This window comes from Myotis yumanensis, unplaced genomic scaffold (assembly GCF_028538775.1).
Source record: "Myotis yumanensis isolate MYYU_CA2020_CCGP unplaced genomic scaffold, mMyoYum1.0.hap1 SCAF_13, whole genome shotgun sequence".
Taxonomy (NCBI): Eukaryota; Metazoa; Chordata; class Mammalia; order Chiroptera; family Vespertilionidae; genus Myotis; species Myotis yumanensis.
The window spans coordinates 36640203-36667661 of NW_027223764.1; the positions used below are offsets into that span (position 1 = coordinate 36640203).

The following is a 27459-nucleotide window of genomic DNA, read 5'->3' on the forward strand; positions in this document are numbered from 1 at the left end:
GTGCAGGAGGCAACCAATTGATGTGTTTCTCTCACATCGATATTGCTCTCTCCTCCACTCTCCAAAAATCAGTGGGAAAATATTCTCGGGTGAGAATTAAAAAAATAACAAAATAATTTTTTTAAATGCTTAAAAAAATCTGGCCATTAATAAACTGTGGTTACTCCTTTTAAAAACTTCCTAATGGTAATGTATTATGGAAGATCGGAAAAATACCCACACATATCTAATTTCCAGATGCATGATCCTAGAGAAAATAAACATTATAAAAAATTTAACTTAAAGAGATCAACCAATGAATATGCATGTATGTATAACCCGTGGACATGGACAATGGGGTGGTAAGGGCTTGAAGGTGGGGGAGAGGATGGGAGTGGGCTGGAAGAGGTTAATGAAGAAAAAAGGAGGACCTATGTAAAACTTTCAACAATAAAGATTTTAAAAAAGTTTTAAATTTATATGAAGTTATGAACCGACCTCTAGAACTCTTCCTTTCCTTTGCCTTGTAACAATCTAAGCAAACCACAAATCCACATTTTTGGCAGACCCAATGGATGTTAAACAATGTTGCTTCACATGCATCACACATCTCTCGGACTCCTCGCACTGCTCTTTTCCAGGCAATTTTTGCTGAAATACAGAGAAATAAAAATCTAAGGGTAAACATACTCTTTTTCATGCAATGTTTGCTGAAATACACAAAAACAAAAATGTGAAGGCAAACCAAGAACTCTGAAGGATATACAAGGTCCCAAAAACTATATACAAACTTAACAGCATATATAGCTCAATTGATGTTTCTTTCTTTTCAGATTTAACCCATTGAAATTAATAATTAAAAAATGTGCGTAGTTTTTTTGGGGATACCCTATATTAAAAATCAATAGCAGATTCCTTTAAAAAAATGTTTTTGATTTTAGAGAGAAAGGGAGAGGCAGATAGAGAAACATCAATTGGTTGCCTCCCATATGCATCCCGACTGGGAGCAAACCCACAACCCAGGTAAGTGCCCTGACAGGGAATCAACTGGCGACCTTTCAGTGCATGGGATATGGGACGATGCTCAATCAACTGTGATGCACAAGCCACACTGACCAGGCAATAGCAGATTTCTTGAAGTAACTAGTAATCAATCTTGACACTTTTGACATTTTGAACTACATACAAAATTCTCTGTTGTGGAGGATTATCTAGTGCAGCGGTCGCCAACCTTTTGGACCTCACGGACCACCAGTGGTCTGCGGACCACCAGTTGGCAACCGCTGATTTAGTGCATTGTAGAATGTGTAGTGGCACTGTGGCCAATACCGATATGTACTGGTACTCTAACCCCAGTACTTTTCAGTTACTGAACCAAAAATGTCTCCTGGGGGGCAAACCACTGATTTAAAGGAAGCAAAAGAAGCTAACATTTAGAGAGCTGTTAGTATTTTAGGTACTTTACATAAGTAAACACAATTAACCTGACTACTTTTTAAACAAATCTATAAAGTAGTTATCATTCCTGTTTTATATTCATACAGTTAAGCAGGGAGTAAAGTTGAGTTTCAAATATACATCTAACTCTAAAGACTATGATGAACCAACCACACTAGATTAAAAACTTAAATAACTGGGATGGATTATGTTTTCATATGACAAATGTTATAATTTCCCAATTTCACATCTAAACTGTCTTTGTCATGCTAAACTATGTCATAATGGCAGAAACAGTAAAATGCTCTTGTGATTTCACAAACTGCTAATCCATTCATTTCAACCTTAACTGGAAAATATATTTTTTTAAAAATATATATTTTTATTGATTTCAGAGAGGAAGGGAGAGGGAGAGAGAGAAAGAAACATCAATGATGAGAGAGAATCATCTATCAGCTGCCTCCTGAATGTCCCCTACTAGGGATTGAGCCCGCAACCCAGGCATGTGCCCTGACCAGGAATAGAACCTGGAACCTCCTGGTTCCTTGGTTGATGCTCAACCACTGAGCCACGCCGGCCAGACTGGAAAATATCTTTTACCCTAAGTACATATAGGTGCACTTGTACACAAAAAGTGTTATTATCAAATTTAAAAGTCAACAAGACTAGGCAGGATTAGGGACTTCTCCCAAATAAAACATACTTCAAATTCTTAAAATCAAATTTATACAATTTCATGTTCTAAGTATATAATTTCCTTACCATCCTTTTTCACCCAGGACAAAGCTGTTTTTTCAGATGTTACTAATTGACAGAACTTATCACCTATTATATCCAAGATATATTTAGAAGTTTCTATGTCTAGTTCATCATCTTCATAATTTTCATGTGTCCATAAACTCATAGCTTCATCATCATATTGGTCAGGAGAAGAGAAACCATCTATTCTAACAACTCCATTTTTACTAAATGACAATCTGAAACATTAAAACATAAAAGAATTATTCACCCAAATAGAAGTCCAGTTAAAGTTGTACATTTATAATAAATTTATATTTTTATATTAAATATAGATTATATTTACAATTTAAAAAGAAAACAGGGTAGTTCACATACACACACACTTTAATTATTAATTAAATTTAACCAACTTAGATGACTCCCATAGTGTTATACAAATGGCAATGATAAGCAGTACCAATTTTAGATTATTTCAAGATTTTCCCTATTACTATACTTAACTACTTAACTCTAATAAAACGAAAACTATGTCCAAGTATTTGATGAAAACAAGATTTAAAATGTTAGCTAAATGCTTCCTACAGCACTGCTGTTATTTTATACAAAATCTAAATCAGGAACCTTTAAAGTTGAGAATGCTAGAAATCCCCTTAAGATCTTAACTTGGAGGATTAAAAAAAAAAAGCCAAATACCTACACAGGGTGGGGCAAAAGTAGGTTTACAGTTTTGAGTGCATTAAACAAACAGTCTATTCTTGTACTAATTATTGTATTATTTTCCATACAACTACCTGTAAACCTATCTTTACCCCACTGTGTACATATTTTTCATTAATTAAAATGACACTTTATTAATTTGATTTAGAGGAACAAGGGTGAAACTCTTAATGTTTATTAGGAACCCATTAGTGTGTTCCCTGCCTTTAGCTTCTGACACCCAATTAATATAACTACTGTAACTATTCAGTATAGAGAAGTTTAGGGTAAATGGAAGGCAAAATTGCTTTTTTTTTTATAGCTGGTGGGGATTATTCAATTATCTTTATAATTAGTCTCAAACATGGGATATTGAAAGTTCATTACAAGTCATTCTGTACTTTTCAAATGGATACCAACATCTTTACTTCTTTTTCACAATCCTTTCTTACCTTACCCTTTTCCCTTTTCGAAAGCCAAATATCTCCCTTCGTTTTAACCCATCACCTTATTTCAGCTTGATATTATTATATTTACCTGAATATTACTTTCCTTCAAACTTTCTAAGACTTTCTTATCTCTTCAAACCACTTTCCTTTGATTTCTTTTATGTACTTTCATGTGTATTATCATGTATAACTATTTTAGGGGGAATTATTGGCTAGAAAGACCATGAAGTAAAGAACTAAGAAATAAACTTGTCTTCCTACAAATACATACTTTGGGGATCTCCAGTGAGCCACCAGTACAGAATATTTGCCAAAGCAAAGTATCTCCTAATTTCTTAGGAAGATGATGCTGATGATTAGGAAAATAACTGCAGCTAACATTAGTAGAGTATATCATATGTGCTTGGCATTACACTAATGACTGTGTACTTTACATAATCTTCATGAAACCCCTCTGAAGTAGGTTACCACTATCATTCATATTATGCAGATGAGTCAGGCTTAGCTATAGTCCTACCTACCACAATAAATCATACAGGAAATAAGGAAAAAATGATTCTAGAATCTGAGACATTAGTCTCTACTTGCTGTAGTTAACCAGCTATTCTTTATTCACCTCTGACAAATTTACCTGTGAGATTCAGTATTAAGGTATTATTTGGTAATGTTAATATTACCGTTATATGTAGTTTAGTTAATTATATAGTAACTAGAGGCCCGGTGCACAAAAATTTGTGCACTGGGGGGGGGGGGGGGGGCAAGGGGGGGGGTCCCTCAGCCCGGCCTGTGCCCTCTCGCAGTCTGGGACCCCTCGGGAGATAACGACCTGCTGGCTTAGGCCTGCTCCTGGGTGGCAGAGGGCAGGCCCAATCCCTAGGTGCAGCCCCTGGTTGGGCTCAGAGCAGGGCTGATTGGGGAGTTGGGGCGCCGCCCCCTGTCATGCACAGAGCAGGGTGGATTGGGAGGTTGCGATGCCACCCTCAGTCACACTCAGCGTAGGGCTGATTGGGGGTTGGGGCACCGCCCCCTATCACACTCAAGGCACGGTCGATGGGGAGGTTGCGGCACCACCCCCTGTGACGCACAGAGCAGGGCCAATCAGGGGGTTGGGGCACTGCCCCCTGTCACGCACAGAGCAGGGCCGATCAGGGGGTTGAGGAGCTCCCCCCTGTCACTCACAGAGTAGGGCCGATAGGGGAGATGGGGCACCGCCCCCTGTTACACAGCAGGGCGGATGAGGGGGTTGGGGCGCCGCCACTGTCACACTCAGGGCAGGCCCGATGGGGAGGTTATGGCTCTACCCTGTCACACACAGAGCAGGGCCTGTGGGGGGAAGGGGGGTTGGGGCGCCGCACCCTGTCACACACAGAGCAGGGCCGATCAGGGGGTTGGGAAGCCGAACCCTGTCACACACAGAGCTGTAGGGCGATCAGGGGGTTTGGGCGCTGCCCCCGTCATGCTGATCTGGTGCCAGGAGACCTCGCGGCTCCGCTGATCCTGGTCCTGGGAGGCATATTACCCTTTTACTATATAGGATAGAGGCCTGGGGGCCGGCTGGTTTGCCCTGAAGGGTGTCCTGGATCAGGGTGGAGGTCCCCACTGGGGTGCCTGGCCAGTCTGGGTGAGGGGCTGAGGGCTGCTTTCAGGCAGGCAGTTGACTGAAGCTCCCAACCGCTCCTTTTTTTTTTTTTTTTATTCTGGGCCAGCTTTAGCTCTGGCTCTAGCTCTGAGGCTTCTGCTGCTGAAAGCAGGTATCTGGTTTGTTTGCCGTTCTATAATCGAAACAATGTATAACTCCAGCTCTGAGATCCCGGCTGGCTGAAAGCTGGTTTCTGGGTTTTGTTTAGCTTCTATATTTGTTACAATGTTTCTTAGAGTTGCAGCTCAGAGGCCGGCAAGTCAGGCGGGGAACGTTGGAGTCTGCAGTCACTGGAGCAAGCAAGCCTCATGTTCGCTTCCAGCTGCCTGGCTGCCGGCCGCCATCTTGGCTGACAGTTAATTTGCATAAGGATATGCTGATTAGCCAATGGGAAGGGTAGCGGTCGTACGCTAATTACCATGTTTCTCTTTTATTAGTGTAGATTACACATTAATAGCAACTATACCAGGTGTACCGGTTAATAATACGGATTTTGTGATCAGAGAAAACACGGTAATTTCAAGAGAAACATCGAAAGTGCTTTATTAAAAAAAAAAAATGTGGCTACACATTTCCCCCATCTTTCAGGTAATTTGTGGATACCGTCCCAATAAAACTTTTCTTGTTTTTGAGGCAAACCATTCAGAGACCCAATCTTCCACTTCTTCGTATGTTTTGAGGTGCTGCTCAGAAAGTGTGTGTGCCATTGATCAGAACAAGTGGTAATTTGAAGGAGCAAGGTCTGGTGAATACAGCGTGTGGGTTACTTCTTCCCAGGCAAGATCTTTTAATGTGTCTTTAACTGGTTTTGAAGTGTGTGATGGTGCGTCATCATGAAGCAAAATTACTTTGCCGTGTCTTCTGGCACATTCTGGTCATTTTACAATCAAAGCCTGGTTCAAATTGATTGCAATAGGTCCTCTGTTATGTTGGAGATCCGTTCCTATGGCATGACGTAACGCGATTTTCACCGTAAGTTGGAACCCACCTACATAAGCACCTACGTCACTCACATGGAGCACAAACACAGCAGTAATGAAATGAAACAGTGAAAAATTTAAAAGATAACAATTCCTGATCTTTACTTGTGGTAAATAAATAATAATAAATATAGAGCACATATGTACATACGTCAAAATGACAGAACTTTTTTTTTTTTAAATAAATAAACTAGAGGCCCAGTGCACGAAAATTTGTGCACTCAGGGGGGTCCCTCAGCCCGGCTTATGCCCTCGCTCAGTCTGGGACCCCTTGAGGGATCGGGCCTAAGCTGGCAGTCAGACATCCCTCTGGCAGCCCAGGGGCCCTCGGGGGATGTCTATTTGCCAGCAGGGAGCAGGCCTAAACTGCAGTCGGACATCCTTAGCACTGCTGAGGAGGCGGGTGAGGCTCCTGCCACCATCACTGTGCTGGCAGCTGTCAGCTTGGCTTGTAGCTGAGCAGAGCTCCCCCTGTGGGAGCACAATGACCACCAGGGGGGAGCTCCTGCATTGAGCATCTGCCCCCTGGTGGTCAGTGTGTGTCATAGTGACCAGTCATTCCCAGTGGTTCTGCTGTTAGGGTCAATTTGCATATTACCCTTTCATTATATAGGATGGGAGATGGCAACGTAACCACAAAACGATGTACATCGGACTCAACATAACCCAAGGACTGTCTGCATTTGTTGTCAGTAGCGATCAGTATTCACGGTTTCACCTGGTTTTAGAAGCTCATAATACACACCTTCCTGATCCCACCAAACGCAGAGCATTGTCTTCTTTCCAAAGCGATTTGGCATTGTAGTTGATGTTGATGGTTGACCTGGATAAACCCATGATTTTGTGCATTTGGGATTCTCAAAATAAATCCACTTTTCATCGCCAGTCACAATTCGATGCAAAAAAGACTTTCTTTCGTGCCATTGAAGCAACATTTTACTGATGACTTTTGGTTTTCCATTTGTCTTTCGTTCAGTTGATGTGGCACCCATTTTCCTTCCTTTAAAATCTTTCCCATTGCTTGTAAACGATTGGAAATTGTTAAGCAACGTTTAATCTTTCTGCAAGTTGTTTTTGAGTTTGACACGCATCTTCATCTAATAATGCTTGCAATTGTTGGTCTTCAAACTTTTTCAGTTGACCTGGATGTTCTTTGTCTTTCACATCGAAATCGCTTTTAAAGCATTTAAACCAGTGTTCACAAGTATCTTGAGATGGAGCATGCTCACCATAAGCTTCCCGAAGTATATGATAACTTTCAGCAGCACTTTTCTTCAAAATAATGAATTAAAACTTCCCGAAAATGCTTTTTTTTGGCATGGAATTCGACATTTTTAAGTGTAAAAATACCTATGATGTTAACACCTTCAGAAAATTTGACATATGAAGTTTTGAAGCTTGCTGTCAATACAACAAAATAGCATACATATCAAATCACATATATATCAACATATGTGTAACTCCATCTATTGAAAAAATCCGCATTATTAACCGGTACACCTGGTAAATTGTTTTTATGTTAACACTACAAAACTTGTGAAATGATGCTAATAATTCCTTTCTGTCATATTGTAACTTATAATTTTATAGCTACATATGTTTAACAAGATAAAAGTATGGGTATTCCAAAGTAACGCACTGACTTTAATTTAATGTCTACATTATTTACCTAGATTTATACACTATTTTGATTGTTAGCTAATGCACAGATATAAATGCGACATTGTTTTGGCCAAAGTATATGCTAGTAAATATTTAAAAAATCTTTATATCACACAAACTGCTGTTTCCTATCCCTTTCTAGGGAAGAATAAATCTTAGTAGAGAAAGGCCATGAATACATATAGCAATGTAAATAGAAATTTAGTCCAATAATTAGCCATTGTTAAATTCAGTACTAAAGAAGTTTAATATCCTATATAATAATCCTATATAATAAAAGGCTAATATGCAAATCAACTGAACTCCCGGTCGCTATGATGTGCACTGACCACGAGGGGGCAGATGCTCATCACAGGAGCTGCCCCTGGTGGTCAGTGGGCTCCCCAGGGGGAGTGCCGCTCAGCCAGAAGCCCTGAGCTGGGCTCACAGCTGGTAAGTACAGCGGTGGTGGTGGTAGCCTCTCCTGCCTCTGCTGCAGGTGGGCAGTAAGGAGCGAGGGGTCCCGAACTGCGAGAGCCCCGGACTGTGAGAGGGATCCCAGACTGCGAGAGGGCGCAGGCGGGGCTGAGGGACCCATCCCCCGAGTGTACGAATTTCATGCACTGGGCCTCTAGTTCTTCTACAATGGTTCAGGAACAAGGCGGCTCCTGTCTCCAAATGGGATCCTCAGAATGTATAATTTCCAATATCCAATAAACGTACTTTCCCACAATTACGTATTTTTTCACTTACCGTCTAAAGTAGTAAAATCTACAAAATACTGGTGAATGGGTTGGTTCTTCTTCTTTTTTACTCCGAATAAGTCTACATTCTCGGCACTTTTGCAAATTAGGCCCTATCTCACAGCAGGAGTCATCCTGTAAAAAGGATTCCCCAGTTTGCTTCAGTTTCTTGACTTTACGCCAATCTTTCAATACTGAACGAGGGATGCCAGCTGTAAAACCAGTAGGAAAGTATTAGCAAGATACTTTAGAAAGGTATACTCCTTGAGATAAGATTCAAGTCAATTATACAATTGTGATAATACATTAAGATTGTAGAAAAGCAAAGAGATTATAGTTACACTCTTAATAGCTAAAAAGTTCAAAGCAACACTTTATATTTATTTGGTTAGTATTCTGCTAACCAAATGAATTCTTCTGCCAGTATACTCTAAATGCAGATCTGAGTAAATTCTCTAGCTGATTCGTAAAGCTAAAAATACAGCACTTCTACACAAAAAATTTGGCATATGTAGAAGGAAGCTCCTTTAACATCCACAGAAAGAACATAAAGACTGAAAGTTACTCCGTCTGTCCCATAATAGTAGTAGCAAGTGAATATTTAAACGGGAATTATTGGTGAATGCAGCTGTAAGTTATGTTGTAGTGCAAAATTGCAGAGACTTCAATAAAAATCAATGTTTCATGACATCTGTCATTTGTTTAGAAACATCTTTCAGTTTTTAGGTTAATCTAATTATTACGAATTATAACTATTTTTCTAATTTCATCCGCTGATCAAAATCAATTGTTTTATTTCAGTTGAATATCAACCCATTGTAAAAGATGAAAAAAAGAGAGTTTTCAAGCAAAGATCAAGTTGCGATTGTCCAGTTCTTGATGCATCAAAAGAAAAAGGAAAAGTTGCAGAAAGGTGCAATTACATTAGCTGCAAAACAATTTAAGTGCAACAGAATGACCATATCAAGAATTTGGAAACATGCTTCCAAAAATAATGGTCAAGGAGAATCTTATGCTAATGTTGATTCTTGGAAAAAACGAAACTGTGGACGTAAATGCAAAGATTATGGAGAAAAACTTGAAAACCTTAGACATATTCCTCTTAGCAGAAGAGGCACCATATTAGCCTTGATAATATTTCTCCCAAAATATTGGATATTACGTTTCTGTCACTTCAACAAGTTATGCTGGAAGCAATGAAGAACGATGGCTCCAATAATTTTAAGCTCATGCATATAGGGAAAGCAAAGCTTCGCAGCCAAGGGATCCTACCTACAAGTTTAAAATGCAGTAACGAGATTATTGAAAAATCCAGAAACTATCTGAACACTCAAAATAAAAATCAGGAGTACTATTTTTAGTTTATTGTTTAATTTAATCTAGTTTTTTGATAATAAATGTTGTGTTCTATTTTTATTTTCTTTTGCTACTATTATTATGGGACAAATTACATTCATCAACTGCTACTATTATGGGACAGAGGGAGTAATAATTTTAGAAACAACAAGCATACTTAAGTTTTTGTGTGTTTTTTAAAAATCCTCATCCAAGGATATTTTTTCCATTGGTTTTTAGACAGAGTAGAGGGGAGTGAGGAGGGGAGGAGAGAGAGAGAGACATGGCATGTGAGAGACACATCAGTTGGTTGTCTCCTGCATGCACCCCTACCGAGGCTGGGAAACCTGCACCCCAGGTCCATGTCCTTGACCAGGAATTGAACTCACGACCCTTCAGTCCACAGGTCGATGCTCTAACTATTGAACCAAACCAGTCAGGGCAACATACTTAATTTTTGCAATAATCTGATTCTCAAAAGTAAGTGTGGTTCATTAAGTCAAGAAACTGGTGATTTTGTAATACCAATATTTAGGAGAAGAGGCACTAAGTTATTCTTCCTAATAGCTCTCCCCTTATTATAAGGTCCTCCATTTGTTATCAATGTGTTGGCGGAAACAGCATCTTGTAGAAAAAGAATTGAAAGGGAAAAAAAAGCCAACATTAATTAGCTATCTTTTTTTTCATGACAGAAAAAAGGGTACCACAACTCTAAAGAAAAACGAAACTGCAGAAAAAATATAATCTTATTATAATATATATTGCTGATCCACCATTTTTATTAATTTGAACCTAATTGTTGTAATAAACACTGGCTCAAGTAATCTATCTGTAGAGCAGGAAGAACTCAAAACATTATATTATATACTAATTAAAGCCTGCCTATTTGCGTATTAAATTTTTATAAATCTATTAATTTAAAGGCAACCTATGTTGGGACAAGCAATATTTGTTGACTCTTACGTGCTTTTACTGCCCATATGCATAATGTAACTATACATCAGACATGAGATTTACAGTTTACTATTTCTATCATAGTAAAGAAATAAATTTGATTTCCTATCCTTATGCTTTCCAATCATGTCTATTTTATGAATCAGAGGCAGTACAACTATTCTGAGACTATATACTTCTTGCAGAAACCTGTAGCAGAACTCTTGTCCTGAGTCCCCACTACTGCTTACCTGTTAACCTCTACTGTAGGCAGTACAAAGCAAGACCACACATCTTAATATAGGAAGTATTGTGTTTAAACTCCAGGACAGCACATTTAAAATCAGCATGTCATTAAGCACTTCTACGGCTGATGCCAGATTCTTTACAAGTTCTCCTCTCTTCTGTCTCTAATTTAGAGCAAGGAGCAACTTGACTTAATCCACTAGACAGAGAAATGCATGTGTGTGCACATATACCACTCATGGAATAAAATGTTTTCCAAAAGGCTTGTATAAAAGGTTTGTTATTTCCTCCACTGTATATAAGACAGATTTGTCCTATGGACTGTATAAAATATTCAGAGCTTTAAGAAGTCAGAATGAACAACAGAAATGCTACACTGTTGATAAATTTTTATTTGGTATACTTGCTTCCAATCACTTTTTTTTCACTTATTACATTAGAATAAACTAAGTGCAATCTACTTTTATTTTGACTGGAAAATAACTATTAACCAATATGCTTTCTTTTTGTTGCATAACAACAAAAAGAGGATATTTTTTCCATTGTTTTTTTTTCTTCTTTTTAGAGAGAATGGGAAGGAGGGAGAGGGAGGGAAGGAGGGAGGGATGGAGAGAGAGGCAGACAGAGAGAGAGAGAAACATCCATGCCAGAGAGACACATTGATCTGTTGTCTCCCCGCACATGCCCTGACCAGGAGATCAAACCCTTGACCCTTTGGCGTGCAGGCTAACACTCTAAACCCTTAGCCACATCAGCCAGGGCCCAATATGCTTTTACATTCCAAGAAATGGAACAGTTCAGAGCAGGGGTCCTCAAACTGCGGCCCGCCGAAAACATTTATCCAGCCCGCCGGGTGTTTTTGCTGCCGCTGTGTGCACAGGAATTTGTTCATAGTTTTTTTTTTAAACTATAGTCCGGCCCTCCAACGGTCTGAGGGACAGTGAACTGGCCCCCTGTTTAAAAAGTTTGAGGACCCCTGGTTCAGAGTATGGATAATCATACCTTTGTGAACAATTTAGATAGTATTATAATAAAAAAACAGACATTTCCAATCAAATCTCAATTCTGTGAAACAAAAAAGACAGTAAGAGTGTTGTTTTTAAATGAATGAATGAATGAATGACAAAGACACAAAGATCCAGGTCATAAGAACAGTTTTTTGTATTATAATTTTGATTATACTTAAGCCACTGATTTTGTGCGTCACAGGACTTAGATATATTTAAATTTGATGGCAATTTCAGTTCATAAAATGGTTGTGTTTAAAGGTACATTATCTACTCAGGTTGAGAAATTAGACTTATAAATTCCCAATTTAGAGAACTGTTTTAGATAGCCCAGAATAATAGCAAATTAACTCTGCCCATAATTAAAAGATGGCATTTAACAGTCATGTAATTTTATTTTGGACTTGGGAATAAATGGGACTTAACATAGCCTTTCTAATACTAAGTCGGGGAGATTTCACTAAGCATAACAAGTTGGGGTGGAGAGAATGCTGATTCCAGCCTTTGTCTTAGAATTCTTACATGGGAAACAAGTACATTCAATCTCAAAATGAAACCAGAATATGTACTTCATTAAGAGTTAATTTTGTAAATTTAATTTCATTAAGAGTTTTCTATGTGTTAAAACCTGGAAGGTTCCTATTTTTGTTTTTTATATGTTTAACTTAAGTATTTGACTACCTAACACCAAAGTAAATGTTATATGAAGGAAGAGAAACAATATTGATCACACTAAGCCTCTTTAGAATTAACTGGGGGAATTAACTAGAACATAGGAGAAAGCAAAAGCGATACTATACAATCCAATACGCAAATGGCAAGTATTCTGTGTTATCTATTTCCCTATCTTGCTTTTTTCTTACTATATTTGCATTTCAGTCTCTCAGCCTCTCTGTCTCTAGTTGAGCTAATTTTCCTTTCTTCTCTCTCTTTCCGACTGTCCTTCCTTTTCTATGATTCCATTCTCCTGTTTTTCTCTCCTTCACTTTGCCTCTGATTTCCACTCAGGCATGTGGGAAAACCTCATTCAGTGAAAAGACCCAAATAAGAGCCTTCGAGCATCCAAGTGCTTGTGAAAGAACTTCTTGAATGTCCACATTATCACAGATATTTCATATACTGTATGTGGGTTAATACATGAATACAGTGAGACTATTAAGTGCTTTCTGCATTGTGCAACATACCAAAAAATAAATAAGCAAACTGAGAAAAACTATTATGAGAGTAAAAACATATAGAAATACTTTATAGTGAATAGTATTAGTATCACTTATTTTGCCGTTGTAGCCACAAATGAAACAAACATCAGCTTTGGAATTTTTACTTATTATGCATGTTCTTCTTGAATACAGAAAACCATAATGACCTTCAAACCCCACTTTTAACTTTTACCCATTGTTAAGAACTGCTTGAATGAGTAGCATTATTAAATAGAAGATAATTTCAGTACACTTTTAATTTTGTCATCAGTGAGAGAAGCGTTGAGATAAGAGGCCACATCCACAGTACTCTGAATTCTCTTCTAAATATGTGACTTAGCCCAGCCAACGTGGTTCAGTGGTTGAGCGTCGTCCTATGAACCAAAAGGTCACATTTCAATTCTTGGTCAGGGGACATGCCTGGGTTGCAGGCTGGATCCCCAATGTTGGGTGTGCAGGAGGCAGCTGATCAATGATTTTCTCTCATCATTGAGGTTACTATCTTGCTCTCCCTCTCCCTCTCCGAAATCAATAAAAATATCTTTTTAAAAATGTGACTTAAAGTATATGTAAATAGGATTTCTTTTTCAACTACGTGTATCTTGTTATAGGTAAATACTTAATATTTGAAATCCACTTTTGATGTGGCAGCTATAAATACATTTTGACAGTTTTTAGAAATGTTCAAAATTCTGAGTAACTGCTAGATTACACATTAATTTTTTGTCAATATAAGTGCTAGGTAAAACATATTTCTAGAAGACTCTTCAAAATGGAGAGATACATCTTCTCTCATTTCCTCTTATAGAATACTTATGAAATGTAGAAATGAGCTCAGTGAGCACATACATAATGCTAGAGCATACAAATAAAGTCAAAAGATGCTTTTAAGCTCACTAGTCTTTAGAAAACCACACAATTATTCCAAGAACATACAGCATATTTTATCTGAGATGTTAGAAAAATAAATTTACTTACCACTACTATTGCTCTGCAACTTCAATTTACTTTTTTCTTTGGCACTCCTGCTGAGAACCCCATTGGGTTTTAAATCTTCCTCTATTTCACCTTTTCTTTTCTGCAAATCATTTTGCTTCTTTTTATAAGTTGGCTTAGGTTGCCTTTTAGTCCTTTGTTCTGACTTGCTTTCACTTTCATCTGAGTCTCCACTTTCAGAACCAGATTCATAAGTTCTTTTGGCTTTTCTCCTATTGACTTTATCATCTTTTACGTATTTATCAACTATGATCTTACTATCTACACTATTTTGTATATCATTAGATGTAGAGGCTATTAAATTAACAGAACATGGCTTAATAATTTCTGAAACAGAATTCCCTGAATTTTCCATTTTATTAGTATTTTTATCTTCTTCTGAATGTCTAGTAAGCCAGGCTTTTTTAAGTTTAGTATGGTAGTTTGGTTGATTTGTCTGGGATGCTTGCCCATTTCCTACAGAGTTTGCTTTGTTTATTGTATTACAGACTACAGTGCTATCCAAGACAAGGGAGGCTGAAGATGTCTGATTTTTCACAGCATTAGGCTCAGTCTCACTAGCATTACTACTTTTATATTGAGCTGCAGCCAATGCTGCCTTGTGCTTTTTTAAGTGAATAAAATCAGTTGTGCCTGAGAACCCAGAGCTGGGCTGAACAGCACTTCCTGTCTTACTACTGGCTGGTGTAACTGGAGCTGTGGTGCTGACCTTGCATTCCTGTGTGTGAGCCACTGAATGACTGACACTTTTTGAAGAGGTACAGTCTGAGGATTTAGAGGGCAAAATGGTATTTGATAAAGAGTAGATTATTCCAGAACCACTCCAGCTGGAAACACTGGTGGTAGTGGCAGCAGATGTGAATATATCCATTTTGGTGTTACACATTGTATTTACAGCAGACACAACTGAACTGGGAACACTGCCCTGTGAGACTGCCTGAAAGTTTTTTGCAGGTTTTATGTGAGCGCTGTCTGAATTCACACTTGGCAAAATTATTCTTCCAATTTCTCCAGCTTCTGCTGGTTTGAGGCAATCTGTTTGATTTGCCTCAGCTGAAGATCTTTCGCTAACTCGATCTTTGGATGTTAACTGCATTGCCGGCACACTGTCAAGTTTTGTACTGGAAGGTGGACGTACAATGACAGATGCCATAGCAGCTTGTGACTTTCCGCTGCTTTTCTCTACATGCCATTCAGCTTTCTCTTTGCTGGGGTTATTATTAGATTTCCACATTTCTGTCAAACTCTGTTCAGAAGAACTCTTAAAATTTGCCTGAGATTCTTTTGGCTCAGGAATTAGAGTTGGAGGCTTTTGTGATTCTTGAACTTTCCCACCAGCATTTACAGGCATCACTGGAGTTAAAGTTGGAGGGGAAAGGCTACTATAGCTGCTTTCCTTTCTATCCAGGCTGTGATGAATTGGTGGATGAAATACTGGTGCTCTATGTAAAGCAGGCATACTCCGAAGTGTATTTGTAGAAGAAACTGTCAAATGGGTAGGACTTCTACAATCATTTCTGAAGGTTGTTACTGAATGAGAAGCAATTTGATGGGAAAGGTGTTCTGGTATTTTGCCTACTAAACCTTCACTTTCCGGTTGGTGTTTAATCAAAGGTGGTGGCTTTGAAAGAGATGATATAAATGAAGTTAGAGTTTGAGGATTAGTGGCCGCTACAAGGGTATTATTCTGTTTTTCAGTGTAAATATTTGAAACTTCTTTGGATGGGTATGACCTTGGTGGTTCATTTACCACACTATTAGACAACGTAGTGAAATAGTTACTTTGGGGCAAACTCTGAGGCACTGAGTGCTTCATTTTATAAAGATCTGATACTGAGCATTCCATATCTTTGTCTTGTTTGATGACATGGCTTTTAGGGCTAGAAGATGACGATGCTACTCTGGAATAATTATCTCTCTCACCCTCAAGCCCCTTGATTTTAGTTGTAAATGGAGCAACATCAATACTTTCTTGAAGAATTCGGCGGTGTTCCTCCTTATATTTGTTTAGTCTCTCTCCAGTCTCCTGGGGTGGTCTCTGTAATGAATTCATCACAGGATCCACAAAATGTCTATGCAAGTGACCATCTTTTCCAGTCTGTGACCTAGTTAGCTCAAGGTCATTTTTTGCTGATGCAGATGTAATAGAACGTAATGGTTCAATGAAAGCTTTCCTCTCCAATTCTCTGTAAAGAAAATACACAAGGATATGGTATCAGATAGGTACTAGTTTTATTGGGGTGATCATTTCATAAATTGTATAAATGTCTAATCACTGGGTTGGGGGTGTGCGATCTGAAACTAATAGTGCACACATCAACTATAATGGAAAAGTAAAAAATTATCTTAAAAATAAACAAAGGTTTCTGTAACCACTTTATCTTGTATGATATAAAGATAGCTTCTATGCAATATAATCTAAGCTAATAAAAGAGAAACATGCAAATTGACCACACCTCTGCTACAGCCCAAGCCACGCCCACCAATCAGAGCAACTATATGCAAATTAACCCAACCAAGATGGCGGCCGGCAGCCAAGGAGCTGGAGCAAGCAGGAGGCTTGGTTGCCCCGGCGATGGAGGAAGCCAGGCTTCCCACCTGCCCTGGCCAGCTGTGGCCTCCGCTAAAGGCAGCAAAGTTTCAATTACAGAAGATAAATAAATCCCAGATACCTGCTTCCAGCCAGCCTCCACTGGGGGCTTGGATGGCTGGGGGCTGTGGCCAACCTGCAAACAGCCATCAGTCACTCACCCAGGCTGTCCACACCCTCATGGGGTGAGGGTCCCCGCTGGGGGGCTTGGCCAACCTGCAAATAGCCATCAGCCCCTCACCCAGACTGGCCAGGCACCCCAGCAGGAACCCCTACCCTGAAGGGGGTGTGGCCAGCCTGCAAACAGCCCTCAGCCCCTCACCCAGGCTAACCAGGCACTCCAGCGGGGACCTCCACCCTGAAGGGGGTTGGCCAGTCTGAACACGGCCCTCAGCCCCTCACCCAGGCTGGCCAGGCACCCCAGCGGGACCCCCACCCTGATCCAGGACACCCTTCAGGGCAAACCAGCCGGCCCCCACCCATGCACCAGGCCCCTATCCTATATAATAAAAAGGTAATATGCAAATTGACCCTAACAGCAGAACCACTAGGAATGACTGGTCACGATGACACACACTGACCACCAGGGGGGCAGATGCTCAATGCAGGAGCTGCCCCCTGGTGGTCAGTGTGCTCCCACAGGGGGAACTCTGCTCAGCCACAAGCCAGGCTGACAGCTACCAGTACAGTGGTGGTGTGGGAACCTCTCCCGCCTCCTCAGCAGGGCTAAGGATGTCAGACTGCAGCTTAGGCCTGCTTCCCGCTGGCAAGTAGACATCCCCCGAGGGCTCCCGGGTTGCCAGAGGGATGTCTGACTGTCAGGTTAGGCTCAATCCCCCGGGAAGTGGGCCTAAGCCAGAAGGTGGTCATCCCCCCAGGGGACCCAGACTGCGAGAGAACCCAGGCAGGCTGAGTGCACTCCCTGGAGTGCACACATTTTTGTGCACCAGGCCTCTAGTCTATAATAATAAAAGCATAATATGCTAATTAGACCGGACATCCTTCCAGACGACCTTCCCGATGAAGCCAGGGCTGTGAGGAAAGCCTGGGTCCCGGGTGCCAGAGGGAAGAAAGGCCTACTCTTGCATGAATTTTGTGCATCTAGTTCTACTATACAAGTGAAACACGATTTTCCATGTATTCTAAAATTATCAAGTAAATTATAGAGTATATCAAAACTGAAAGAATAGTACTTATTCAAGTCCCAGTTTTAAGAGATTAACTTAAAATAACTTGCTTAGAAAATGAATTAAGAAAACGATAAAAGACAAGGCATTTGTAAGTTTTAAGCATTGGTGAACTTACTCTTTATGATGGTCTACTAAACTTTTTGCCAATGGTGGACTGGAATGTGTTGTAATTTTAAGAGGCCGATGAGGCTCTGCACTGGAAGGTCTGACAGGAATGTGACTAAGTAATCCAATACCATCTGCTGAGGTCACAGGGGTGGGTTGATGTAACCAAGAGCTGGGAGAATTCTATTTAAGAAAAAAAGTCAGACTTCAGTTACTAGGAAAAGCTAAAAACAATGTCACAGTAGGACTAAAATAATGATATACTTATGAATCATGTGACTTTTTCTAAATTCACCTAATGAGAAATATTCAGATAAGTAACCAAAATAACTATATGAATATTTCCATATGTCAAAAGTAACCAGCATTAAACTAGTAATTTCTAGAAATTTATTTTATTGAATGCCGATTTTGAAATTATTGCCTTTAACGTATATAGAGAACACAGCTTATACAACTGCCTAAGATTATATCAAAAGAATATACTGCTAATAAAAAACACCAGAATTTATTATTCCTAAAATACATTTCATCACAAACAGAAATTATAATCAAGTTCATTTGCCAATTTTGTCATGAAAACAATAAACTTTTTCAATGTTATAATTTATTTAGAATAAATGGCAGAAAATTACATTGTTAAGACTCAATTATAGTCCATTTCACTATAAGCTGTCAGTTGTTGGGTCATTAAACTTGGACATGTGGAGGTATCAAAAAGTTATTTTTTGGAGGACAACCAAGATGGCAGTATAGGTAAGCACCTGCAATTGCTGCCTCTCACAACCACATCAAAACTCCAACTAAAAGACAAAACAAATATCATCAAGAACCACGGGAAAGCTGATTGAGTGGAAGTTCTACAACTAGAAGGAAAGAAAAAAGCGCATTGAGACTGGTAAGAGGTGCGGAGATGTGGAAGTGTGGAGGTACGAAGGCCCGCGCGAAATGGGCTGGCAACTGGGTGCACTGTTGTTTTTTTCAATCGGGAGAGAGACACAAGCTCCCGATTGCTCTGAACTCCAGTACCAGGTGAGACCCTGGGGACCCAGACTCATACAGGGAGAAACTGGACTGTCTGACATCAGGCCAGAATGCAAGGGCCGCTTTCTCTCAGAGGTGCTTGCAGCGATCACTGTTCCTGCACGGGGCCGCGGACACAGAGATCGGGGCACTTCTCCAGGGCAGGGCTGACTGGCAGCCATTGCTATTTGCTCTGCCCTGGTGATTCCCTGAGACCCCGCCCTACCCAATTTACAACCCCACCCAAGCTATGCAAAGCAGATTTTGCATATGAATGGCCTGTCCTTTTGCAACCTAAAACCTAACAAACTGCAGCTGGGTCAGAGAGCTCCAAAGCTTCTAAAAGAAGGCCTAAGGCCCTGCAGCAGCAGCCTGCATTGCTTCACAGCTGGGCCTCATCTGGGCACTTCCAAACCCCAAACAAAGAGAAGGAATCTGCAGATCTCTCTGTAGCTCCTGCTGGGTGGCCTCAGGCAGTGGCTGACTTTGCACCTCCTTGGAGATCCAAGAGCCAGTGTACCCAGTGGTCAGTGTGAGACCATACCGGATCACAACTCTTCACATCCATAAGAGACACACTCAAGGGGCAGACTCAGTGAGCACCAAAGCCCCACTGAAGCAAGTCCTGCCCCATAAGGGTGTCTCCAGCACAGCAGTTCTCCCATTGTAGACACAGCTGGTCCTCATAGCCAATTGGCCTGGAAGTCAATTCCTCCCAGTGAAACCAACAGCAATCAAGGCTTAACTACAGCAAGACTGTGCACACAGCCCACAAAGGGGTGCACCAAGAGTGTCCACCTCAGGTGATTGGGGAGGCTGAGCAAATGGGCCCTATAGGACACCTAGCACAGAAAGCCACTCTACCAACACAGGGAAGCAGCCAAAATGCAGAGACAAAGAAACATGTCACAAATGAAAAAAATGGAGGAAAGCAAACTACTGGATATAGAGTTCAAAACCACGGTTATAAGGCTACTCAAGAATCTTCTAGAAACCTCTGAGAAATTTAGTGAGACCCTCAAGGATATGAAAAAGGACCAATCAGAAATTAAGCATACACTGACTGAAATAAAGAATAATATATAGAGATCCAACAGCAGACTAGAGGATCCCAAGAATGAAGTCAAAGATTTGAAATATGAAGAAGCAAAAAACACCCAATCGGAAAAGCAAAACGCAAAAAGAATCCAAAAATATGAGGATAGTGTAAGGAGCCTCTGGGACAACTTCAAGCGTACCAACATCCAAATTATGGGGGTTCCAGAAGAAGAGAGACAGCAAGATATTGAAAACCTATTTGAAGAAATAATGACAGAAAACTTCCCCTACTTGGTGAAAGAAATAGACTTGCAAGTCCAGAAAGTGCAGAGAACCCCAAACAAGAGGAATCCAAAGAGGACCACACCAAGACACATCATAATTAAAATGCCAAGGGCAAAAGACAAAGAGAAAATCTTAAAAGCAGCAAGAGAAAAACATTAGTTACCTACAAGGGAGTACCCATACGACTGTCAGCTGATTTCTCAACAGAAACTATGCAGGCCAGAAAGGAGTAGCAAGAAATATTCAAAGTGATGACTAGCAAGAACCTACAATCAAGATTACTCTACCCAGCAAAGCTATCATTTAGAATTGAAGGTCAGATAAAGAGCTGTGCAGATAAGAAAAAACTAAAGGAGTTCATCACTACCAAACCAGTATTATATAAAATGCTGAAGAGTATTCTTTAAGAAGAGGAAGAAGAAGAAAAAGGTAAAGATAAAAATTATGAACAACAAAGTGACAACAAATACATATCTATCAACACGTGAATCTAAAAATCAAGTGAATAAAAAATCTAATGAACAGAATAAACTAGTGACTAGAATAGAATCAGGGCATAGAAAGGGAGTGGACTGACAATTCTCAGGGGAAGGGGGTGTGGGAGGTGCGGGAAGATTGGAAAAAAATCTTACACCCATGGACGAGGACAGTGGGGGGGGGGGGGCGGGTAAGGGTATGGGGTGGGGTGCGAACCGGGTGGAGGGGACCTATGGGGGGAAAAAGAGGAACTGTAATAATCTGAACAATAAAGACTTATTAAAAAAATTATTTTTTGTATGTCAATATGCTGCCTTTCTCATACTGAATATGTGGTGACATTGATCTCTATGTTACGAGTTACAACTATTAAAAGATATACAGTGGGGCCTTGACTTATGAGTTTAATTCGTTTCGAGACCAAGCTTGTTAAGGAGCTCGTTAATTCAAATTACTCTGTCAACTCAATGCAAAAAATCGGCCGAGAGACAGCTGGTATCTCAAAAAACTTGTTAGTCAGGACACTCGTAAGTCAAGGCCCCACTGTACTTAGAAATTGTTTTTATACTATAACTCATTGGCATTTCTTCCAGAACATGATTTGTTGAGTCAAGATACTGGGAAAATACAATCCTTTGATTTTAATAGAGGGGATAAATTTTACATCTCTAAATGATAATGCAAAAGCAATATAATATAATGCCAAAGATAGACTGCTGTCAAATTACTTCGATTAAAAAATATTATCCTAGCCCTAACTGGTTTGGCTCAGTGGATAGAGCGTCGGCCTGTGGACTGAAGGGTCCCAGGTTTGATTCCAGTCAAGGGCATGTACCTTGGTTGTGGGCACATCCCCAGTAGGGGGTGTGCTGGAGGCAGCTGATCGATGTTCCTCTCTCATCTATGTTTCTAACTCTCTATCGCTCTCCTTTCCTCTCTGCAAAAATCAATAAAATATATTTAAAAAAAAATTATCCTATATAATAAAAGCCTAATATGCAAATTGTCCCCTCAGGCAGTCGTTTGACCACTCACTATGATTTGCGCTGACCACCAGGGGATGGCGGGGAACATGGCGGGCGTCGGTGACGCAGCGCTGGCAGCAGGTGGCAGTGGAGGCACTGCAGGCCTGAATGGGCCCTGACGAGAGCAGGACCGCGGTGGGATGGTGGAGCAGATGAGTGGGCGGCGCCAGGCCAATGCGGGTGTGAGCGGAGGCCTGATCACCCCGCAGATGGTGACCAGCGGTGGTCCTGGCCCCGGTCCCGGCCCCAACTGATCATCCCAGCTCCCAGGCACTGAGGGAGCCTGGCAGGGGGCCTGCCCCTGATCGATCGCCCCACGGGCGGGATGGTTGAGCAGTTGAGGGGGCAGCACCAGGCCAAGGCAGGGTGCCAGGCGGGGCTGCAGGGCTTCTAGGCTGGGGGTGTGAGTTGGGGCCTGCTCTCCACAGGCCACCCCGAGGGACCCCACCTGTGCACGAATTCGTGCACTGGGTCTCTAGTATAATTATAAATCATAAACCTCATAAGAGAAAATACACACATATTTATTACACATGCACATAAATATTCAAATGTTTAAAGGCCGCAGTTCTCCAAGATTCAGAAATCTCAAGTTGCAATCAATCATGGAAATGATAAGTTTTTTACTATAAAATAACATTAAAATGTATTAACTAATTGTTTCTCCACTTTAATTTATAATACTAGGTTTAAGATATCTTCACTTTTGCTCAAAATGTTTTACATAATAAATGAAAATCTGATATGCTCATTTTTAATATAACAAGTTTATGACCAGTTAATAAAACATTTTATGCCCTTACAAACATTGGTGCTAATTTTTCTAGTACACACACTGAGAGAGAGGCTCCCACACAAGCCATTTCTAAACAGTTACACATATTTGTTTTCAAGGGTTTGGAAGTTATGGGAGAATAATCTCTTGGTTCTTCTACCCAATCAGTTGCAGCTACATTCAAGGCATATGAGAGTAAAGGGTCAGTGTAAAAAATGTGGATGTATTGGGCATTTGGGTCATCAGGGCTGCTTTCAATTCTGGTAAATATATATAGTTAATCCTCACTCAAAGAGTGAAGATATTTTTTCCATTGATTTTTTTTTTTTAGGGAGGGAGGGAAGGAGGGAGAAAGGTGAGAGGAGAGAAACATCAATGTGACAGAGACACATAGACTGGTTGCCTCATGCATGCACCTTGCCAGGGCTGGCAAACAGTATACTGAAGTGATTAATGACTCTTCATTGAGTTTGACTAAGTAATGTATGCATTCTAGAAAGATTCCACCTACTCCAAGTTCAATGGAATAGGAATGGGAAACTTATGATCAATGTAAGTACAATACTTTTAGAATTGAGATCCTGCCAGTATCAAATATAAGGATGTTGAAGAATAAACTGTGCAGTTCACTGGTAACTTCATTAAAGGCTGAAGCTCATATAAAACTGGAGCTAAAAGGAGCTGATGTTTATAATGGGAATAAACCACAAGAAATATCCTTTGAAACTGTTAGAACTATAATTCGCACTGCTTATCTTGATTCCCCTTACCACCACTGTCAACTATCATAACTTAGGGGATTAAGAAAGGATTCGTGGCCAAAGACCATAAGTCGCTTGAGACATTTAGCTGTGCAGAGATAGGAGACAAGACAGCTATTGGAGACAATGATTCTAACCAGGGCCTTTACTGTCGAGAATCTGTAAGCACCTAACGTTTTCTGGTGTTCTTCATCTAAATGACCACGGGTGCATATAACTGCCACGGACGAGAACACTGAACACCAGCACCTCCAGATTGGTGGCAAAGGTTGTAACTGAGAGCATGTTACTTATAATGGGATGGGCAAGGTGCGTGAAGAGGTGATTTGAATTGAGAGGGGCTTGTTAAAGAAACATGCTGCAGTGAGGAGCATGCCATGAAAAACGACTCCTGGCAGCTAGGTTTGGCTAAGCGCATGATACCTGCCGCCATCAAGGACCCAATAAACTCTCCTGTGATTTGCAAAGAAAAAAAAAGAAAAAGAAAAAAAAAGAAAGAACTCATGGCCACAGGCTAATGTCATCATTGCTATCCAGAATTTACAGTTCCTATAACAAACTTTTGGCAAGAGGAACACTATATTTACACCTACTGGTGTTGACATGGCTCTATGTAAGCAGTATTATCCCTAAAGTAAAGAAGGGCACTATTGTTGTCTTCCAAATTCCCACCCTAACATATCTATTGTGAATTTTGGCCAACTTGAGAAAGGTGTCAAAAATACCCATGTCCAGTGCAGCATTATTCATAATAACCAAGGAGTGGAAGTAACCCAAAAATCCGTGGACATATGGTATAAAACTGTGGTATAAAAATAAAATAGAACCCTAGCTAGTTTGGCTCAGTGGATAGAGCGTCAACCTGTGGACCAAAGGGTCCCGGGTTCAATTCCAGTCAAGGGCACATACCTTGGTTGCAGGCTCTTCCCTAGCCCAGGGCCCTGGTCAGGGCACGTGCAGGAGGCAACCAATCGATGTGTTTCTCTCACATCAATGTTCCTCTCCCTCTCTGTCTTTCCCTACCTCTTCCACTCTCTCTTTAAAAAAATAAAATAAAAATCAATGGAACAACGTCCTTGGGAGAATTTAAAAAAAAATTTAATGCAGCTTAAAAAGGGAAATCGTGTTACATGCTAACAACATGGATGAACTAACTTTAAGATTAGGCTATGTGAAAAAAGAAGCCACAAAAGGTCAAATACTGCATGATTCCAATCAAATGAAGCATCTATCTAAAGCAGTCCAAATCATAGAAACAGAGAGTAGAAAAGTAGTTGCAAAGGACTGGGGGGACAGTGAAGGGGAGGAAAATTAATGTTTAATGGGTATAGAATTTCAGTTTTGCAAGATGAAAAAATTATAGAGGTCTGTTGCACAATAATGTGAATATACTCAATAGTACTACTGTACACTGTTGTTAATGGCTGGGTTGGTAAATTTAATGTTGTCTTTTTACCACAAAGTAAGTACGAAGGAAGGTAGCTAGAGAGAAAGAGTTAAAAAAAATTCTGGAGTATTGCTGAAGAGCATCCTGGGCTGCCCCAAGGACTAGTTGTCTCCTGAAATTTAACAGGGACTCCCACTCCCCCATTTTTTACATTGGGGCTGGTAATGCCCTCAACAATTTCTTAGTGTAAAAATGAATTTGGATAGAGAAACCACATAGTCCATGAAAGAATAAAATCATTATACTATTATCTTTTGCAATACTCTATTAGGTAGAGAGAATCTAAGCCCCAACTTTACTGCCAAATATAAGGACCCTTTAACTTTGGCTCCCTTTAGAGAACAAGGAAATTAGAGTGATAACTTGTAATATAGCATCAACATAATGCATACAGCTGGGGAATAGAACAATTTGTCTTTTAAGAATAATTGGATAATATGTATAAAAATCCTAACAACTATATATAATTTTTAATCCAGAAACTCCACTTATAGGAATTTAGCTTAGTCAAACAATTATGGATATATACCATAATTAATTATTGAAGATAGTCTTCATAATACGTATATTAGAAACAATCTGCCCTAACCGGTTTGGCTCAATGGATAGAGCATTGGCCTGCGGACTCAAGGGTCCCAGGTTCGATTCCGGTCAAGGGCATGCACTTTGGTTGCGGGCACATCCCCAGTAGGGAGTGTGCAGGAGGCAGCTGATCGATGTTTCTCTCTCATTGATGTTTCTAACTCTCTATCCCTCTCCCTTCCTCTCTGTAAAAAATCAATAAAATAAAATAAAAAAAGAAACAATTTAGGAAGTTTTACTTTAAATTGGCCTCTTAAAAAACAAATAGGCTTTGAGATTTCAGATTTCATGGCTCTAAAGTTACTGTAATTGGAAAATTTCATTATAATTAGAAAAATAACTTTAAAATGTTAATACATTATATAAAGAAATCTAGAAAATTAATGAACTATTTAAAAAGCACTTGTACATATGCAGATTAGTATGTATATGGATATGTGGCTAACTACAATATAACTTACCCTTCTTAATGAAGATTCAGCATTAACTGCATTTTCTGGGTGAACCCACTTGGAAGAAGGCAGACCAAGTCCTGAGTATGCATGTGTTCCATTTGGATATTGCCAAATAATTGGATAAAGACCAAGCTGACTATACGAAGCAGAAGGATGGGCTTGTCCAAGAAGATGAGGTGACTGGTGCTGTAACAACTGTTGCTGTTGTTGGTGTGCTAGTGCTAAGTGGCTCAAGCTGCTGGCATGAGCAGTCTCTAATCGTTGGTGGCCACCAAGTAAGGAAGCAGTAGGCACTCCAGGTAACACAGCAGGTAGTAAATGAGGGTGATGAACAGAATGATGTGGACCACTAGTCAGAGGGTGAGAGTTAATGGTAGGCAATGGAGTTTGACTGGATGACCCGGCCAATAAGTGGGTTGCAGGAGTTAAGGCAGGGTGATGGGTACCTGGATTTAAACAGGTTCTATGAGATGAAGAATGAAGAGAAAAAGGATGCTGGTTTAAGAAAGGTGAAATGTGATTCGCTCCTGTTTCTGATCCAATAAGTGCAGGATCTCTATAAACGGTGAAATGCTCATTTTTATCAATAATAAGAGGGCTCTTCGTAGTTTCCAATGCACTGCCTCGAGTAGGAACTGGATGAAAACTGCATCTTGATAACTCATGTTCTATCTTATTTGCCAGTCTTCTTTCACCAGCGGTATGGCTGTTGACATAAGTAGCCTTAGACTTAACAGAATCAGGAGAATGGGTAATTTTAGGTTTAACAACTTCAGGTGAGGGATTGGATTTTGTCTTGTGACCATCTACTGAAGCATTAAGTTTAGATTTTATAATCTCTGGAGGCGGACTTCGCTTACGCAGCTTATCATCCATCACAGAACCTGAACTTACAGAAGATGTGTAAGAAGCATACTGATTTTTTTCTTTTTCCATATTCAAATGATCATTTCCTGAAGGAACATTCTTAACATTTGATTGGGTTAAATCTACTTTAACTATATCACTGATCCAGCTATGGTCAGAATCTTGTTTTGATGCTTCCAAATATTTTGCATTTACAATAGAATGTTTTGAATCACTAATATTAGAATCCATTTTCTGAAGTGTCTGAAGGCCAAAGGTATTTGAATTTTCCTGAACCACCTTTTCAGAATTAGTGTCATTTGTAATATCAATAACACATTTTGGTGTGGATGGTCTGGATACAAACTGCTCTTTTGGCAATTCCACTGTATGTGTTTTTTCCGTATTTTCCTGAAGAAGTAAATCATTAGGATTATGATCAGAAAGTGTGGTCTGTTCTGATGAATGGATAATCATTTTTTCTTGAAGCTGAGAGTCAACAAAGTTCTGCTTCTCCACTTCTTCATGTTTTTTATTTCCTTGTATTTGTTCCCAGGGAGGCTGGCTATCTATGAGTGTCTCTTCTCCTGTTTTCTCATTATTTTGGAATTTTCCTTCTTCTCCATTTATCTTCGAAGTGTTTTTATTTTTCAACTCATTCTCTGGTTTCTGCTCTAAGGAATTATTTATTATCCTCTTATTTGGATTTTCTGAGTCACTGTTTTCAGAAAAGTCTGAAACATTGTCGGTTCGTAGTCTTTTCATATTTAGCTTCTTTTCATCCTCCTCAGGTTTCCTTCTTTTGTTCACCAACTGTTTGTTTTTACCTTTAGGATTTT

General features: G+C 39.9%; 1 protein-coding gene across 6 annotated transcripts in view; it reads right to left on the bottom strand.

Moving 5' to 3' along the window:
* JMJD1C (jumonji domain containing 1C) overlaps positions 1-27459 on the bottom strand; it is a 247062-nt gene that overhangs the window by 25416 nt on the left and 194187 nt on the right. For all 6 annotated transcript variants that reach the window (XM_070432828.1, XM_070432827.1, XM_070432830.1 and 3 more), the window contains 6 exons: positions 25781-27459; positions 17917-18089; positions 14004-16207; positions 8316-8517; positions 2179-2393; positions 478-630 (listed from right to left, as the gene is read on the bottom strand). In XM_070432828.1, the coding sequence (XP_070288929.1) occupies positions 478-630; positions 2179-2393; positions 8316-8517; positions 14004-16207; positions 17917-18089; positions 25781-27459 (4626 nt within the window). The remainder of the gene's footprint in view (positions 1-477; positions 631-2178; positions 2394-8315; positions 8518-14003; positions 16208-17916; positions 18090-25780) is intronic.